Source organism: Octodon degus, unplaced genomic scaffold, assembly GCF_000260255.1.
Source record: "Octodon degus isolate 3935 unplaced genomic scaffold, OctDeg1.0 scaffold00009, whole genome shotgun sequence".
Taxonomy (NCBI): Eukaryota; Metazoa; Chordata; class Mammalia; order Rodentia; family Octodontidae; genus Octodon; species Octodon degus.
Window position 1 is genome coordinate 30,926,388 of NW_004524585.1, and position 20,508 is coordinate 30,946,895.

Sequence of the window (20,508 nt, forward strand, 5' to 3'; positions counted from 1 at the left end):
AAATGGCTTGAGGGCAACTTTTAATACAATCCCACAAGGTCCCTTGCAGAGGTGTATACTTCTGCTCAGCACGGAAACCAGAACTTCTACTGTCACAGTCTGGAGGGGGATTGGGCTAATAAGACAGACTCCTCAAGAAGGTCATCATGAGCCTTTGTGAGAAGACCTCCCCTACTTTCCTGCCTTGCTTACCAGATCCATATAGTTTATCTATTGGGACCAAAAACTTGTCTTGGCTGATATGGCACACCGCAAAACCAATAGACACTGAAACCAAAGGAAGAAATTTGGAGTGCTTTATTAGCTGAGCTCAGCAGCAACACTGTCCTCAGAAACTGACAAGAGTGTGAGACATAATTTTTAAAGCAGAAAACCACAAAAGTAGAGGGAGGAGGGGGGAATTTTACAGAGTTAAAATGACCGAGGGTTAACTCTTTGTTCCCATAAACAAAGTCACATTTTGCAAACCCTACAGGAATAGGTCCTTATTTGGCTTAGGCATTGTTTTTGTTCTGGTAGTTGGAAGGACATCTGGTGAGAGTTTAACCCAGTTCTCAGTATGATGAGAAACATTTTCTTATCTGCACAAGCAGTCACATTTTGCGGTTAGGCATGGGTGGGAGTTTACAAAAGAGATCAAGGTTTTACAAAACAGAAGTTACAAAGCTTGTTACAAAATGGAGTTGATTAAGCCAGATTACAACACCTCAAAGTAAATGTCAAATTTTGAAGTTCAGGATCCCATCACCACTGGACATTATCCCCAGTGTTCTGCATCTGGTAGCTTCTGCCTGGTACACATATGAGAGATGAATCAATCCCATGATCATGTGACCCCAGAGTAGCTGACATGGCCAGATCATGGGCTGACCCCTGTGCCGAGCCTTCTCTTGGTCTGAGCCTTGCAACCGAGTCAGGAGTCAGACACTGTGCACTGTGATAGCCAAGGCATTTTTAAATGTGCTGTTGGAATATGAATACTCACCCCCAAACTGCAGAGATTATAAATGAGCTACTTAATGAATTTTTATAAACACACCTATATATAGCTTTTTCATAATGACTCTATTAAAATAATTTGTTAGTTTCATAAGCAAATAATGGTTGAACTGCATTAGTTCTTGGGTTTGAAAAATCTTTTAAACTAATCCATGTCCCAGAAATGTAGCATTTATTAGAGTACAATCTAATACAATCCACAATAAATTCATTTCACCTCCCAATTCAAAATGCATGAGTTCTGTTGGACTTACAAATTTTTGTTCTCTTCTTTATATCATATTGGAATTCCACACATACATATTTGGTACCTATACAAACACACACATGCACATGCATGTGGACACACACACACACACACACACTATATATATATATATATATATATATATATATATATATATATTTCCCTTTCTGTCATTTTTGAGCCTAATCTCACATTCTCAGCTCCACCAGCTCAGAGGATGGGAGAACATATGCTTTTCCATATGCTCAAAACAGACTCCTCAATGCGTTTATTACCCAGAGCTCAGTGATTAAGAAATGTTTGTACTATTTTATTTTTCCTCATAGTGAGTCATTCTACTGTACATTTCAAAATTGTGATAAATTGAAAGATCCACGAATTGAGGTATGTTTCAACAAACACCTTCCCATCTGCTAAATAAGATTTTATTTATAACCAGGTATTCCAATATAATGAAGTGAAGTGATATTCAGAATTATTTTATTACATGAGTAAAGGACTGAAAGAAAACACTAACCACCTCCAATCCATTCTCCACAACCAGATCGTGAAACTCCTCCTCTCTTGCACATTTTAACAGGTTCAAAATCCTCAGCTTTGTACGGCATAGCCCTCTGTAGTCTGAGTTTTGATTCCTTCTGGCTTCCTCTCATAGCTCTATCCCTGCGTATTCCCATGAGTTGTGTCTACATCAGCACTCTATTTGATCCTCATATGTAGATAAAAAGTGTTCAAAAGGCAAGTCCATTTTCATAAACTGAATACCAACCACTTTTCAACTGGCTATTACACACCATGGGATCTTCCATAAGTCATCACTTGGGGTTTAGTATGGAAGCAAAGATTAGTATTTTCAATTTTTTTGGTATAATATTTGAAAGCCCTGCAAAAGCTAGGGTAGTCTGGAAAAGTCATTGTCCTGGGATGCTCTGAAATAGTGGTGGATTCCTTCATGTTAAGTATTAAGTTGGTTCCTCTTCTCTCTTCACCACCCACCCAGGCAAAAGTTTCTCTACCTGACACTGTGCACCCAGCATTCAGGGCATTGTCCTGACTCTTCTTTTCTCAGAGCTTCATGAGAGAAGATAGAGTTGGTCCAAGATTCAGGCACAGGCTGAGGGATTTTATGAATCATAAGGTTGTGGAACGTTTTTAATGCCAAACCAAGAGGAACATGCTTCTTCATTTTAGAGCTGGCTTGCATTTTTCTCCATTTTCCCTTTCTTCCTTTCCCCTTTCTTTGCTTCTTCATTTTATATCTGTAAATCTTCTTATTAAAAAAATAGCCATTCAGCAAAGTATCTATTTAAAAAAGGGTCCCTACCCGTTTATGAAAAGGCAAGTCAATCAGTTAATATTTGTGCACCCTTTAAATGTGCTTAGTTCAGTGGTATGCCTTTACAGGAGGTCCAAAAATCTGATTGGAGGGAAACAGTTTTAATTAAATTTTAAAAGGCTGAAATATTTGTGTTTGCATGAGTCCTATAATTCAGAATAAAGGCCATTGTCTCTCAGGGAGATTGGGAATTTTGCTTACAGCCAAAGATTGTGTAAGATTAAGGTAATGGATCACAGACATCTGTTGGATAGATGGTGTGTTAATTAGACCAGCCTACTGTAACAGATATATCATAGGCTAGTGGTTTCAATAAAAGACATTTCCTTTTGACAGTTCTGGAAGGCTGGCAGCCCAATATTAGGGGTACCAGCATAGTTTGGGTCTGGTGAGGATCTTTTTCCAGCTTGCCAACAGCCAACTTCTTGTGTCCTCATGGTAGAAAAAGGGCAAACTGGCTCTCTGGCTTGTTCTTGTAAGGACACTAATCCCCTTCATAGGGCTCCACTGTCTTCACACAGTTAGCTCCTCACCATCTCCAGATATACCATCACATTAGGATTAGGTTTTAACGTGAATTTGGCATTCATCGTAGGTAGCAGCAAGGCCGATCTGGATACAAAGTCAGGGCAACAGAAAGAGAGTGCTATCTAGTTCTGCTTATCCTGTGTTTTCCAGAAAGCACTGCCTACACCAGTATGTTCTTAGCATACAGAGACCCTAAAGCACAGTTCTGGAACGTATGGCCATGATTTCTGATGGGATGAGGCTTGAGAGTCTGCATTTCTGTGGGTTCTCAGGTGATGCTGATGCCCTGGGTCTGGGTTAATCTCTGAAAACAAGAGATCTAGATGGTGGTGGTATCTGGATGATTTGTTCTTTGATCATTGTCATCCCCTAAAGACAATGCTGCAAATGGGCTTTGTCCGTGATAGTTTTTGCTCTGCTTGAAACGTGCAGTGTCCTGTTCATATCTCTGCGTCGCTCAGTCACATCTCACCTTCCCAGTGCCATTCCAATCCCCAATCCTTGCGACTGTGACCACCACTGAGTGGTTGACCATTTTCTGTCTTTGTTGTTGCTGCAAATTAATTTCCCATCTTGTGACCTTTAGACAATCAAAGCTGTGAGATGTTAAAAGGAAAAAGAAAATAATTTTATCAGTTTGTAATTCCTGCTTTACTCTCATTTCCTGCCAATACATTGGTACATGACAGTGGTGATATGGGGTATTTGATTTCAGTTTTCTGTTCAACACTGATGATAGTTTTGTAAGGCAATTATTTATCTTGAAATTCTTTTTCTTGATGAGATGATTGCCCAGGTAGGCAGGAAGATGACTGCTGGTAGTAGCAATTCTGATAATCACATGTTGGGTTAAGGCATTACCTATTAAATAATTAGATTACAGTGGAATCTTGGCAGGAATTTTGAATTCCTTTCACCACTCATCACTGTACATGGAAAATTGTGAAGTAGCCAAAACCCTTGGAACTTTTTTCCATGAATCAAAAGAGAGTTAATAGCACATGGTAGACAGTCTTGCGTTTGGTGAATGAACAAATGAACACATGTGAAGTAAATTCATAAGTGATTTTTCTTCTCTCCATGAAGCTAAAATAGACATGGTTCTGTGAAATATAGGCATAGTTATTTTGTATCAGTTTTAAGTTTGGCAGGCCACCAAATGTTAATTTGCTTTTAGCTAGTTCAGATTAAATGTAATTCCTTCCCTGATCAACCTTAAAGTAAGGAAGCATGAAAGCATTTTCAGAGTAATCTGGGAGGAATTGACATTTAGCAGAGTTAGCGTTACATTTGTACTTTAAGGCAATTAATTTCATAGATAAATTAACTTCATTACCCCATCTTTATCTTGCATTTTGAAAGGACTCCATCCACTGGAGGGCTGAAAGCGGAGGGCCAATTGAAACTGCTCTTGTCCCAGCCGGGCTGCAACTGGAATCTGCTTCTGGAAACCCTACTGTGCAGTGACGGACTTTTACCAAGAATCTTGTTGAAAAGCTCAAGTGAGTATTTATGGTCACAAGAATGTCCACAGAAAACCAAACCATTGCTCCCAGAAGGAAGCTTTTTCCTTACTCAAATGTTGGTGTCAAGGTGTAGACCAACTGCCTGTACCAACAATCCATAGGATCAGCAACAGGCAACCATTGCGCCGCTTTGCCAACTGATCTGAAATAATTTTTTTCAGGGATTTTGAGTGAATGGGAAACAGTATTTTTGTATGATGCTGTTTTATTACAACCATCGTTGTACAGAAATGTATCGATATTCAAAGTTTGCAATGCCCAAGAAAATTAGGAGAAAGGCAGTTTTATTTCCAAAACACAAGCCTGAATTACAGAGGAAAGAGATAGGAAAGGACCACATTACAGCAACCTCAGAAATGCTGGTGAATCTTAGAGTGTGCTCGTGCAGCGTTCAAATGAGCAAGCTGGGACTTTGTTGAGGCACAGGGAAGTTGTGAATGAAGACTGAGGAGTAATAAAAGACCACAGAATTAGATTTCCTTTCCTTCCTGTAAATGCCATTTTGGAACATAGTAAATGTGGCTCCCATGTATTGTGCTGCTCTCCTTCAGCTGTGAAGAATCACCTAACCATTTCCCCACCCTTACACACTTCTGCTCCATAACACACCTGAATCCAGACTCAACTTATCAATAGCTTCCCTTTGGTTTTGCCAAATTAAGATCGTTTCCTCTAGGTCTCTATCACTTGGTGGACCAAATTCAGGACCTTTATTTAGCCATTCAATATGATCCCACATTGGTTTTCCACCCTTTGACCCAGAACACTTTGCATACACCCCTCCCCCATTCATTGTCCCCTAAGCCCATGCAGTACTCCCTCAGCATCTCACTGGTCAGCCTCTCTGGCTGTAAAGACCTCCCCCACCACCCCGACAACATGGCTCTACCAGTCTGAAAGGGCCAGTTTAGTGTTCAGACACTGTATTTCACATGGACTTCTTCCTCCCCTGAACCTCTCAGGACCCTGTTCCTTATTTGCACTTAACAAGCTCTGCCTTTTTTGGATTCTATTTGAACATAAATAAGACACATGTCCTCAGGCCCTTTCAGTCTGTTGATACACATGGTGCAGTTCACAGCCTCCTGCTGTCCCAGTTGCTCCAGTCATTTCTGATCATCTTTGGTTTCTCACACCTGATTAAGACCAGTTTCTCATACTCTTCTCTCTTAGACACCTTCCATTTGTTTTCTAAGAGCCACCTGGGGCAGGTGCCCCTTGTGTGAGTATCGTGTCTTCCCTGGTGCTCCAAAAACCATGAAATCTTGTGGTGTTAGAGGTCACTGAGTGCCCCAGGCCTCCTTGTACTGAAGCGGAGCTCCTCAGTCCCCAAGCAATGCTATTTGGACCTCAAATCTCGCATAGTTCACCTGAAAGCAGTTTCTCTGGCTTCCTGTCCTAACTGTATCCTCCTAACTGAAACTGGAGCCAAGGAAACCATTTCATCCAGTGAGAGCATTTTAGGTTCTCAATAGGTACTGGGCACTTTACATGTATGATCTAATTTGATTTTTCATATGTCTCATAAACTTCATGCACTTGTTTTCTTCATATTAAAAATAAAGACACTGACATTTAAGATAAATACAGTTGGCCTTCTGTATCTGCAGATTGCACATCCATGGATTCAATCAACTACAGATGGAAAATACTGTATTTGGGAAAAAATTACATCTCTATTTAACATGTGCAGGCTTTTTTTTCTTGCCATTATTCTTTAAGCAATAAATACAGCAATTGTTTGCATAACATTTACATTGTTACTGGGTGTTATAAGTAATCTAGAGATGATTATATATATATATATATATATATATATATATATATATGAAGATGTGTATAGGCTCTAGGCAAACATTACACTACTTTATATAAAGGATGTAAGCAGCCATAGATTTTATCCACTGAGCTTTCAGGAAAGATGGCTGCATGACATGGATAGTATCTGACATGGCTGAAAGAATTATTCTGATATAATCATTAAAAATCACAGGCACAGTCCCATAAGAGAAATCGTCTACTATTGATAGAATTATGTAGAGCAGCCTGGGAAGTCAATTAAGATCAAGTCTTTTGACTAGACTGATAAAACCAGTAAGCACAGGAAGAATAATTATTCTCATAAATATGAAATTATGCTTTCTTAGAAACGAATCCCACTTAGCAAAAGTATAATGTACTCCTTTGGGTATATGTAACATGATTCTGCTTTGAAGAGAACAGTCATCAAGTGTACCATAGGGTGAGACTTCAGCTATGGTATTTAAGGAGTTCATCAGTGTGTATTGGTAGCTCACCTACACAAATAACCATCACTTGTTACAAGGACTATTAGGCTCTGTGGTTGCTCTGATATTTTTCTGTATTGAATTTTACTAGCTACTTCAAATAGCATGACGATAAACTCATAGAATTTTCTAATCAATTGATTGACCGTTGATTAGGTGCCAGCAGAATTCTTGTCACTTTAGGTTAAAAACAATATACTCAGGGAATCTTACCATGTATACTGAGATAGAAACTACTGTGTACATAGAACTAAATTTATAACACTATTACAGAAAATTTCTTTTCATGTCACTAAAAAGCCTCACAGTATTTTAGAATACCACTTAGCAACTTAAAAGTTTAATCATACTTTTAGAAAAGTAAAATTATGGTAAAACCTTCTGAATTAGAAATTTTAATTTAATTTTCAACGCAGGTATCAGCTTTCTATAGGGGAAATTTTCCTTATAAAGAATGCATTTTTATATAACTGATAAAATTTAATTTTGTGCTGAATTTTCTGAGAAATAAGAGGACAATGATAGTAAATATATATTTTCTTATATATTTTTAAACAAAGTTCAGTGAACAGCTATTTAATTGTTAGGTGTATGGTTTTTCTTGATAAACAACCATATAATAGAAAGTTGAAAACTATCTCATAAATGAGGGTGATGTCTTTAGCTTTTGGTTGTGCCCTTTGAAAATGATTTATTGGAATTTTATTTGTTTCAAAATAATCGGTTGAACACATAAGGGAATGACTCTACTTCCTGACAATCAGAAAAATAGAAAACCTAAATTACATTTGGTAAAATTTTAATTTCTATTATATGCATCATGCTTCAACATTGAATCATTGCTTTTCCAGGATATCAATTCCTCTTCTATAAAAATATGCAGCATTTTGAGAAAATGATTAACATTGTTAAAATGATAAAAATTAAACTGATTTTAGTGGTTGTAATGATAAGTGGCTTTACCACCCTTCAGGTTCAGTCCAACTGACGTGTGACGATAAAGTTTGTTGATTTTCACTCAAGCTATCTTGACTCCAAAGGGAAAACACCTCATAACTACAAATGTTCATTAGGATTTTTAAACTGTAAGATGTTATTTTTGGTACTGACTTTAAAGATTAAGGGGAGTCATTTGGTTAATTACCTTGCTGAGTCCCTCAGTCTCACAGGCTTTTATATACGGTGTCAAAGGGATAAATATTTGGCAATTCCCCAATGGCCAGCAGGTGACCTTTCCTGTTAGTCATTTTTTTAAATTTATTTTATTTTATTGAGAAAAATAGCAATGAGATAGTTTCAAAACTGATTAATAGGACAGTTTCAATAATTAATACATTGTACATTGTTATCTTCTTAGTGGTTATCCATAATACAAGATGCAGAGAGAGTATCCTGTCCAAACACTATTAGTACAAATCTTTCTTCTCATTGAATTAAGACAAAGTAGCTGTATATCTATCCTAAATATTCTGTATATACAGATACAAAATGGCCTTCCTTTGTATCCCCTTTTTTTGTTTAGTCCTGTCAGAAATGGGTATTCCATTGGCATCTAAATACTATAGGTGTGTGAATTCAGCAAAACAATCCAACACAGTCCAGCAGTCCCCAATAGTATTGGGTTATCTGCAGAAGTTGTTGACTTGAGCCTTTCACAGCTCAGCATATTAATATGACTTTACTTTGTATATCTCGTTTTTATACTTTTCTACTGGATGGTTAAGACCAAGATAAACCAAGACCTATATAACAAGAAATGTAACTTTTGTATCTGATAAGGTCGGTCAGGTACCTTCAGGACTTATCCTGTAACCCTGTACCGCAGTTTGCAGATCCTTCGTCAGTGTCAGCAATTTAAATGATATTTGAATCAAGTGTGACTAACATGTTTTCCTTTCCCTGTTGCCTGGAAAATGACTCCCAGTGAAACCTGTTGGGTTCTGGTGCTGTTCAGCCACAATATAATAAGAGCAAATCAGCAAATATGTAATGTTTAACATGTTCCAGACATTGTTTTTAAGTGGTTTCACTGTGTTCACTCAGTCCCTAGAACAGTTCTGCATGACCAGTACAGCTACCATCTTCACTCAAGGGGTGAGGAAACTGAAGCACAGAGAAATCCAAGCCTCACACCTAGTTAGTGGTAAGGCTACACTGGATCTGGGGAGCCAGCCTCCACATGCTTACACTCTTACCCCGTGTGGATGCCACACACAGTCACAGGATGGTCACCAAGGAGCTGCACTGCACAGTTCAGTGAGTGATACAGAACCTTGGTAGGGGTTCCTTTGGGCAGTGCATTTTGTACTTTTGAACCTTGTTTAAAAGTGCTTAAAACAGGCTGGTCAGATAGCTCAGCAGCCCGCCCCTGGGGTGCACTGAGACTGATTGAGACTAGGTATGGTGGCACGTGCCTGTAATCCCAGCACCTGCGAGGCTGAAAACAGGAGAATCACTGTGAGTCCAATCTGTGTATTGAGACTCTGTAGACTCTGTACTAAATACATTAAAAAAAACCCAAAACATTTAAAAATGCTTAAAACAACCAAGAAATAGTATAGACAACATTTTAACTAAAGGTCTGCTACCACTACTAAGTCACACTTGACTTAAGATGAATAGATCAGTTTGATTTCTCTTGTCTTGTAGTCACATTTTCTGAGCTCTTAGGTAATATAAGGCATAGTATGGCAGAACAATGTTCTGTGTGTATGTTTCAAAATGCTATTTGTTGACCTCTTTAACAAAGGTGACCTATAATAAAAATATGCTCCTTCTTGGCAATCTGAGCTCAACTAATGCTGAGGCCATGCCCTGCTTTTGTAGTAACATCTATGCTACAGGACTCTGATTTGCTTGAAGTTTTTTTTCTTTCCACTAGATTTAACACCTAATTAGGTACAGTAGAGGCATTTTTTGTGTGCTCTTCTTGCCCTAGTCATTTTCAACCCAGGACCTTGTCCAAGAATGATGCTGGGCTAGCCCAGAGACATCAGCAGGCTCCATAGAAGATTGCAGTCCCAGAAACAGCTGCCATAAAGGCTCCTTGGAGTCTCCTTGGGGTTGTGGTGGTGCACTGGGGTGAGCAGTAGAGTATCCAACAAGGCTTATTAATTGTACACACACGTCCCCCAAGGATTTGGTTAAAACTGCAAATTCTGGGGTGGGGGAGATAGCTCAGCAGCATAAGTGCATGCCTGTCAAGTGCAGTGTCCTGAATTTGATCCCTAGTACTGCTGAAACAACAATAAAACCCATGCAGATTCAGGTTCAGGACGGATTGGAGCCTGAGATCGTTCATTTCCAACAGGAGCCCCACTGCTGCTGTGGATCTTTGGACAGCTTTCTTGAATAGTGAGGATACTGAACAAAGTGTGGCTAGAGAAGGGAAGAGAATGTGAGTACGTAACGTTTGTCCTTGTCTTATAGGCTTACAAAGAGATATGATTTAAGAATATTGATAAACTATCTCATCAGGAAGCCCATATCAATCAGCAAGAGTAAACTTATTCAAATACAGATTTGATTATGTCACTCCCTGCTAAAAACCTCAAGTGGCTCTCAGGGCTTATAGATAAGGACCTAATCCTTGAGACAACAGTTGTACCCCATTCTGTAAGTCACTTTTCTCATTGCTGGGACAAAGTGCCTTCCTCCCATGACATAAGTAGGAGAGGTCCATGAATAATTGAAAGTTTGTAAGTAAATGCCAGGTCCTGATAGTTATTGTTAACCTGTGATGTAACAAAGTGAAATTTCATTAAACTGATTTTCAGCTCAGCTTTCAATTTTATTTTTGCCACTTTCCATAGTGAACTAGGTTGTGACATTCAAATGTGTTTCCTTGAAATTATTTTTATGGGATTCTCGATCTCTTTATTCAATCGTCCATTGGCCTGGTGTTGTAGGGTTTGAATCTTTGTTTCATATGTTTGTATGTGCTGCTTTTGCTATTCTTGTCCTTTTTAGCTATATAAATTGAGTCTAATTGTCTCCGTTTTGATGGGGGTGCTGCTAGTAGCTGGCTAATGCCGTGTCCCTGTGCTCACGGCACACTCTCCCAAAAACACTGCTACCAAACCCCTCACGGTGAGTCAGCAAGAGACTGGAATTAACAGCATTCTTGTGTACAGGAAGACTTTACAAGGCTTGGAAAGCAAACTAGTAGTGTAACACACAGACATAAAACTTTTTGAGCAATAAATACAGTCTGTGAGTAGGTTTATTGAGCTGTTTGCCTTACATTGACCTTCTCTGGGAGCACTAACCTCAAATTTTAAATTAGTATGTGTGATGAAAGGGACCCTTCACTATTTTTGAAAAGATGATCTGTTTTCACATCTTATATATGTTTTTATAATATATAAAATATTGACAGAAGATAGTAGATGAAATTTAAAGTAGCAGCTTGACTATGGCTTTATTAGTTGTTAAAAAAAAACATATAAGGGAATGTGGCTCTAAAATGTGTGACTTTCTAGAATTAAAATAATCCCCTTCCCTCTAATACCGCTCCCTAAACCACCAACAGAGCTGAAAACTCCTAGGCCTTTTTGCCTCCGCAAAGCCGGACTACCCAGGGTGAGATCAGGGCAGAATGCGAATGCCTGTAGTCAGGCAGACTTCAAAGGAGGAAAGAATGGCCTGATCCAGTAGTGTCTAGTTCATCTCCTGAAGCTCACCACTCAAATGACAAATCACTCCTTCCTTAGTCAAGGCAAGTGAGGAGACAGAAGAGCCAGCCATGTGATGCATGTTACCAAGGGCAACAAACAATAAGATGGTCCCAGCCTGGGTTAGATGTTGGACTAATTGTGAAGTTGCTTCTTGGGTACAATTGATTGAAGGAGGCAAAGTGGATGATGTTTGTTTGAACAGCACATGTTTGAGGAAGAGCTAAAGCCCATTGATTCTTATCTTTTACCCTACTAAAGACCTCATAAAAATGCTTTTAGAGCACTTTCTATTAGAAAAGCCAATATCTTGTCTAGAAGGCAGGAGGAAAGAAGGAAAAGGGCTAGAACTGTATTTGGATCAGGAAGAAAGGTAGTGTATGAAAGGAAACAAAATGGATTTCCTCACACATTGCAATGTTTGTGGCCAAGTCATCTGTAATAAACGAGAAATTGTCAAGAGATAGAGATACAAATTTATATGATGTAAATTCTATATTATATAGGATCCTTCAGAAATGAGGACCCTATTCAGATAAGGAGAATTGTGTGTTTTATGCCTAAGCTTGATGAAGGGTGGACAACACTGTATGGAAGCATGATTGGAAAACGAAGTATGAACTAATGGCCATATCCTAGTGGGAATTTAGCAAGGCCTTTTTGATCAGGTTTTTCTCTGTGCCTGCAGTGATTAGAACTTGTTTCCTGGCAGAATTTTCTCTCCTTGCTAAGACCAAATACCTGACACTTATAGTTAAAGAGGGAAAGGTTTATTTTGTTCACGGTTTATAGAGGTTTCAGTCCATAATTAGTTGGTTTGAAGGCTGAGTGGTGTACATAGGGTAACTGTTAATGGTAGCAGAAGACAACAAAAGCAACAAGAGCAAAAAGGGAGAAACAAATCTATTTCTTCCCCTTTTATTTTATCCAAACTGCTAGAATTAGGGTAGTACCATTCTTATAATCAGTGAATGGAACCAAGAGTCACTTACCCTTAATCCCAGCACTCTAAATCCCAGAATTGCACTATGAATAAATTACAAACTCTAAATTCATCTACCTCTGAAAAAGGACCATCTAAAACTGCATGAGGCTTTGGGGACACATCTAGAACAAAAGCATTACACTCTACTCCTGCCCCCACCAAAGACTCATGCACATCCCTTTATGCAAAAGACATTTAGTCCATCTGTAAGAGTTGCCAAAGACCTAAGGTGAAAAGTCCAAGTCCCAACTCTCCTCTGAGATGTAAGGCAAATTCTTAGCTATAATCCCATGAATAGGTGAAAAGAAAATTAAAGACTTCCAACATTCACTGGCACAAGATAAACATTTTATTCCAAAAGTCACAAACAGGAAGATATAAAAGAATGGGATAACAGAAAGTCCAAAATACAGTAGAACAAACATTAAGTCCTGTAGTTCCTTGTGCAGCATCCCAGGAGGTCTATGGCAAGATGTGAACTCCAAAGAGTTTGGGAAGAACCACCACCTGGGTACTTCCAGTGGTTGCATATATCATGGCTTTTCTCTTCGGCCTTCTTTGCTTCTTCCTTATAATTTTTCCTAGATGATCCACATTTCTGGCTTTTCCAAACCACTGGATGTCCACTGTACCTTTGGCTTCACACTCACAGCTTCCTGCACTTCCTTCTTAGAGGCACACTGCTGAGCTCTCAGGCCTTCTTCTGAAATTTGGGTGGAGACCTTCTTAATCCCACAACTCTTGCATTCTGCATTCACCTAAAACCAGTGTCACATGAATAATGCTAAAGCTGGCTGGCCCCATGAACCTGGATTTTATTGACAGGATTTCTGTCAGCCTTCTGGTCTTTTGAGCTCTTACCAGAATCTTCCATACTGAAAAACCTAAGATGTTCCAGCTCAGCTTTTTTAGGTAGCATCTCTGAACCTTTTCAATATCTTCCCACAAGCCATTCCCAAAGGTCCTTTAACCACATGGTTAAGTATAGTCATAGCAACAACCCCATTCCTGGTACCAAATTCTATTTTAGTTACTTTTCTCTAGTTACGGAAACAAAATACCCAACACCAAAAGTTAAAGAGGGAGCAGTTTATTTAGCTTATAGTTGGTAGAGGTTTCAATTCATAATTAGCTGGCTCCAAGGCAAGGTGGTGTGATTGATGAGCAACCATTCATGGTAGCAGAAGACAGCAAAAGCAACAAGAGCAAAAAGGGGGGAAAACAAGCCCCTCTTGGCCCCTTTTACCTTATGTAGACTGCTGGAATTAGGGTAATGCCTATCCAAATGTTGGACAGATCTAGCCATCACTCACCCTTAATCCCAGCACCTTTAATTATAGCATTCAACTATGAATCAGTCACAAACTCTAAATTTAGCTACCTCTGAAATAGGCCCATCTAAAACTACATGAGGCTTTGGGGAATATCTACACAAAAACCATAACATAAGGAGACGTGTGTTTTATTCCTAGGCTTGATGAAGAGTGGACAGTTATTTAGAAGCATTATTGAACAAAGGGATGTAACCTAATGCCATAACTTAGTTGGAACTTTGCAAGGTCTATTTGTTCAGGTTTTTCTCTGTGTTTAGAGAGATTAGAACTTGCCTCCTGGCACAGGGAGGGCACCTGGAGTGAGTTAGTTATACTCTCCTTTAGAGAAAAGTCACAGAATTTTTTCATGGCCTCCTTCAGAGGAAAGAGGCCAGGAGGAGGTCAGAGAGGCCTTCCCACCTCTCTTGTTTTCTTAGATGGGAAGGTGCTGCATTTTGGTGGGATATGAGTCTCATCAAAACTAATTTGTGAATCAGGTAAAAATAATAAAATGACAACTGAGTCTTCATAAAAAGAAGAAGAGAATATCAGAATTGTAGCCCAAGAATATTCCAATAGTATGGGAAAATTTAAAAAGCTAAAGCAAAACACTATGAATGAGCCTTTGGCAAAGGTGTGTGGTTTCACCAGGTTTCTGGGTCATAGAACTTAGAAACATCTACAGTCTGCTGAGGTCACTGTTCTGGACAGTTCTTGCTAGAGGACAAATGGTTTCACATAGAAATTAATTTGAATATTGGAAGTAAGAAGAAATACTGAGCCTGGATAAGCAAAGTGAGTAGTTATGGAAGATTTTAGAAGTCAGTCAGAGTAGTTTAGCTTTAATGTCATTTCCAGACAGAATTAAAAGAAGAAATAAAGAAAACCTAAACCATGTTAATACTGTTAGAAACAGAGAAGAAAGGACGCTATAGAAAGAAAAGGGCTAAATTAGAGCCGCAGGTGGCTCATATGAAGCTGTCTTCATAAAAGAAGTCTTTGGGATTGTAGGACAAGAGGCTCGCTGACCTGAGGCTAAGACTGGAAGCAGGAAGAAGGCAGGCCCATGGTTCCAGGAGAGCTGCCAGGGCCCACATATCCCTACTCTCACTTCTTCCCAGAATTATCCTGAGTCTTCATGTTCATATTGTTTGTGCTACAAAAGCAGAGTCCAGGCATTGAGGCAAAGACCCAGTGCTTCCCAGAATTGAAAGTATATATTTATTATCTGGCCCTTTGTAGGTAATGTTTGCTAGGCTGAATTCCAGGTGACAGAAAGGAAGAGCTTACCAGAAAAGACATGCCATAAAGGCACCCTGAGACCCTGAGAGCAGGCCAGGAGGAAGTCGTGACCAGAGAGGACTTCAGAGGAGCTGGTGAAGTGTTTGCTTTTACAGCACATATGCTAAAAAAAATGCCAGTGAAAAGGGGTTCATTCATAATGTAGAGGATGAGACCTGGGGAAGAAAGCTTTGAATCTCACAATCAGAATATAATTCTAGAGCAATCAAAATATAACCAAAAAATGCTCAAGAGATTTATTTCCTTCTCCCTCACTTTCTTCTTTTTCCCCCTCCTTTAGTTTTATAATATCAATTAGGTAGCAGAATTCTAGGTTCTGTTCGAAGACACCTAAAGCCTATAGTAGGCACAAAAATATACATCATAATCTAGGCATGGTGTTTTTCACATGAAATTTTAGCACTCTGAGAACTGGAGTCAGGAAGATTATAAGTTTGAGCTTGGCCAATTAGCAACTTAGTGAGACTCTGTCTCGGGGAGAAATAAACAAATAAATAGGACTTGGAATGCATAACAATATGGCTCAGAAATGAGGCCCTGTGTTCAAATCCCCAGTGGTACAACAAATAATCATAAAAAGCCATATAATAAAATATTGCTAGGGATATAATTAAATAGCGTATGTAAACACATAGAATGCCGCACAAAATAAGGACATTAAACCATAATAAAGTACATTACCAGGTACCAAATACCTGGTCTGGAATGAGTGCATTGCTTTCAAGGTTTTCTGAACACACTTTGAGAGATCTGAGATTCTACTGTCATACAAGAAGCACCGGCACACACTTGCTGTTTCCTTGACTTGGGGACAAGATACTGAAATTCTCTTCTTCTTACCTTGCTCATCTGTACAACTGGAGTGACAGTGCCCATTGTATAGGACATTTCAGAGATGAAATGAGATGCAAAGCAACTTATGGGACGTTGAGCATACATTAAATCCTTTGGGAGTAGCAGCTTCATTTTTATGGAACTGATCCAAGTCCCACTTCGTGAATTCAGAGAGATACAAGAGATTGAAATCACGGACTGTCTTCAAGCCACACTGACGGGGATCCTGAGCCTGTACTACTCAGTGTACAACCCCTAGGTATTCTTGCAAACCCTGCTCTTACCCTTCAAGTGATACTCAGTTCCCGAGGGGTGGGGGCTAGTAACCCTGGTCAGCTGATCACCAAGGTGACTGCAGTGTACTCTTTATCCTGACTCTGGGTCTTGTGAGGGCAGCATCTGGGTTGTTTGAAACTTTCAGTGAAGCCAAGAACCTGTCGGGAACATCCCTTCTTGCATTATTCCCACAGGGACTCCCCTGAGGATCACATGGTAGTGCCAGTGTTTTGCTTTCTATGGCCTATAGGAATGGCTGTTTTATGTGGTTCAAGCAAATAACTATTCAGTAGATTTAGCTTCTCTTCTTTCTTAAGTCTAGGCAGGCAACTGATTTTAGTCTATTTGTGTTTTGAAAGTAGTAGCAATCCCTGAGGCAAATAAGCAGAAATAGACTCTTTCAGTCTCAGGCAAAAGGAAAATAGAGGGAGAAAAAGAGAAAGTAAAACTGCACCGAGGTATCTCAACATACACAGAGAGGTAGAATTTATATTTATGATTTTATTAAGCTCTTCCTCTCACCACCTCTTCCCTGTGTGCACTGTCCCTGTGTGCTTCTCCCTGCCTGAGATTATTCATGCTCTCTCAGTTATCTTGATTTGTTTCCCTCTGGTCTCACCACAGTCTGTCCTCAGTCACACATCTAGAAGCTGCCTGTCTTCTCACCATTAACTAATTCTATCTTCCTCCAAATACTCTCATACCACCCTTGTTGTGCTGATAAACTGCTTCTCAAAGACTAGCCTGAAATGTGCTCATTTCTGTGTTCCCTGAAAAAAAAAAAAAGTTATTTCCACAATGTCTTATACTTAAAGCACTTAGGGTAGGCGATAAATTCATTAATCATCCAGACTAAGTCACTGATGGTTTGGGTGCAGTGTCAGCTTGGTTGACTTTGGGATCCACCAGGGGATCCAGGTTTTGAGTGGGCCTGGGTGGGCCACGGATGTGTGTCCCTGGGTGCTATAAGCAGCCCTTGGCCTCTTCTTCTTGGATGCTGTTCCCCTGCTCTGCTTCTTGGCCACCAAGAGCCAAGCAAGCTAAGCGTCTTTGTCACAACAGCTTTTCTCATAATGTCGCTGCGTTGGAGCCAGCTGAACATAGACTATGTCCCCTAAAAACATGAGCTCAATGAAACCCCTTCTCATTTATATTTTGCTTATTATGCCCAGCAAGAGAAAGCTATTACAGACACTTTTAAGAGTGAAAAGGATGCAGTACTTCTTACGCCAGGACAACAGACATAAGCCAGGGCTGCTCCAGAGAAATCAGGATGTATGGTCACTCTGCTTATTCCTAAATTTCTGTAATGATTGTTTCCTTACCACCTCCTTCCCCAGCAAACATGCATATGCGCACAGTCAGTGAATCCCAGGATGGTGAAGGTTGTAGTATGTAATGCAATGTCTGTCACCTCCTAAGCAGTCAATCAGTTATTTAATAGCTTAAATCATGAGAATTTTATTGGAGGAGAATGTCCTAGAGTGACTTTTTGTGTGCATAGGTTAGAGACACAGAGACAAAGAAACAGAGACAGGCAGAGACAAGAGGGGACATTTACTTTTTACTTTTTAAATACTTAGTACCTTGAATCGAACTGAGGGTCTTGTGCTTGCTAGACAGGGACTGTGCCAGTGAGCTATATCTCCAGTCGAGGCACATTTAAAAGAAACAACAAATGCACCCTTCTGGGTGGTGTAGATGTCTGGGGCTCAGAGCATAATTTTGTTTTTTAAATCTTTTTATTTTTATTTATTTATCTGGTACAAGGTCTCACCACACAGCTCACACTTGCAGTGAACCTCTGGTCTCTGCCTTCCCAGAGCTGGGATTCCGGGTGTGCACCACCACACCTGGTTTCGGTGGCCAGCAGAGCACACTCAGGGCTCTAGGTCTGGCATGGCATGTGGTACCAGGGATCAAACCTGGGTCTTTGCACTCATCAGGCAGTTGCTTAGACTGCTGAGCTATTATCCCAGCCCCAGAACATAATTTGAAAAAGACTGTGGAAATTCCTGATAATTAGGCTAAGGGATTTTGAGCCAAGAGAAGTCATGGACAGGCTTCCATAGGAGTATAACTCAAAGGATAACTGATCATTGTATAGAATATGAATTGGAGAAAGAAGAAGGTAGAACTGCAGAGTGTATTTGGATAAAAAGATGAAATTATGGGCTCCTATATTGGAAATATTTGCTATTTAATTTTTTACATCTGATCATAGATTACAATTACAAAGTTCAAGTGAAAAAAGACAAATTAACCTGGTTTAACCAAAAAGAGAAATCTATAAGCTCAGCTAACTGAGATCAGTAGGAGTAGTGGAACCCTCCTACATTGTCATCTCCTGAGCAGCCATCTCTCCAGCTCTTGTTTCTGCTTCTTACTGAATCACGTTTATTCTTAGTCAAGCTCTTTCCAAAATGGCACCAGCAACTTTCAGCTCACTTTCTCCCAGCTCAGAAAACCTAGTAAAAGGAGACACTGCTTTACCAAGGATTCCAGCAAAAATCCTGCAGAAGTTTCTCATCAGCCACCTGCCCATCCTGCAGTGACAGTGTGGACAGGCGTCGGGCTGTGATGCAGCATGCCTCAGCTGTGTGCACACCTTAAGTCATGCAGCCAGCTTTGTCCACACTAAGTAAACTGGAGGAAGTGGCGTAGGGTGCCACAGGAGAGGGCAGCGGCAAGGGAGGCCACGGGGCAGGAATAGCGGGCCGAAGAAAAGTATCTTGTTTGAAGTAGCTGCTGGCACGCCAGCCCCAGCCCCAGGCGTACTGAGCCAAAGTCCAGGCATAGTAGTGTGCGCCTGTAATGCCAGAGCGGAGGAGGCTGAAAACGGGCATCACCACGAGTCCAATCTGCATAGTGAGACCCTATACCAAATACATAAATGAAAATAATAATGATGATGATAAGGAAGAAGCTATTGTGAAGCAAAGCTAATATATGCTTTCTTGCATAAAATCTTTGGTGCCAGATTTTTGTTTTTAGAGAATCATGATCTCCTCTGCATCATTAAAGCCAAATCCCAGAAATGACATTATGGAAAAGAAACAGAAGGCTGATGGGCTTCCAAATGAACAAGAATAATAAGTGGACTCATTCCAAGGCTCTCTGTTATCTCTACTCAGTGTATCTTGGTTATTGTTCTCTTGTTGCTGGGGCCAAATAGCCAACACCCAAAATGAAGGAAGGAAAGGTTTATTTAGCTCACAGTCTGTGGAGGTTTCAGTCCATACTCAGCTGGCTCCAAGGCAGAGAGGCACACGGCAGAGAGCAACCAATTCATAGCGGTAGAAAACAGCACAAAGCAAAGACGAAAGGGAGGAGCAGTGGCAGAATCGGCAGAGGCAAACCTCTCTCCTCTCCTTCTGTTGTCTTCCCCAGGATGGGCAGATAATCCCAGCAGTACTCAGACCTATACTCCCAGCCTTAGATCATGAATTAATCACAAAGTCTAGAAGCCACCTCAATGGCTGCATTAGGCCTGGGTGGGACACCTAGATACAAACCACAACAAATATATTTAAAATGCACAAGGTGAATTGATATTATCATTAACTCAATAAATAGCTTTGCTTGTTGTAATGATGTCTTATTTAGAGAAAATAACATATGATTATTTTACCTTTCAACCCATCTCACTAAATGCTTATCTTTAAAGAAACCACAGTGGAGTCAGAGAAGGATTGAAAAATGTATTAAAATGGCCCTAGTTTTGTGAAATTCCTTATACAGTTTTATCAAGGAACTAATTAAGAGAGAAATCTTATTCTGAAATGATAGCATCATGTGTTTATTTGCAGATTATTAAATTTTTTGTAGAATTGACAGCACAATTACAAGAACATTGCAAATGTGGTTTCTCTCATGACACAGTTTTGTTTTTGAATTTTTAAAAATGATCTGATGGGCTCGCCAGATAGCTCGCAGACTAAAGCCCCTGCTTATGCAGAGCACAGCAGCCCGGGTTCAACTGGCCCCATCCCAGGGGCATGCTCAGATGGTGACTGAGACTGGGCGTGGTGGTGCATGCCTGCAATCCCAGTGCTTGGGAGGCTGAAAACAGGAGAATCACTACAAGCCTGATGTACATAGTGAGACCGAGACCCTGTAGACCCTCTCCTAAATACATTTTAAAAATCTGAGAATAAATGTTTATAATTTTTAAAGGAAAGAAACATACAAATAAAAAGAT

General features: G+C 39.9%; 1 protein-coding gene across 1 annotated transcript in view; it reads left to right on the top strand.

Moving 5' to 3' along the window:
* Nucleotides 1-20,508, top strand: part of LOC111814390 (uncharacterized protein KIAA0825-like) — an 82,746-nt gene that overhangs the window by 31,215 nt on the left and 31,023 nt on the right. The window contains exon 5 of the mRNA XM_023707686.1: nt 4,473-4,612. Coding sequence (XP_023563454.1) covers nt 4,473-4,612 — 140 coding nt within the window. The remainder of the gene's footprint in view (nt 1-4,472; nt 4,613-20,508) is intronic.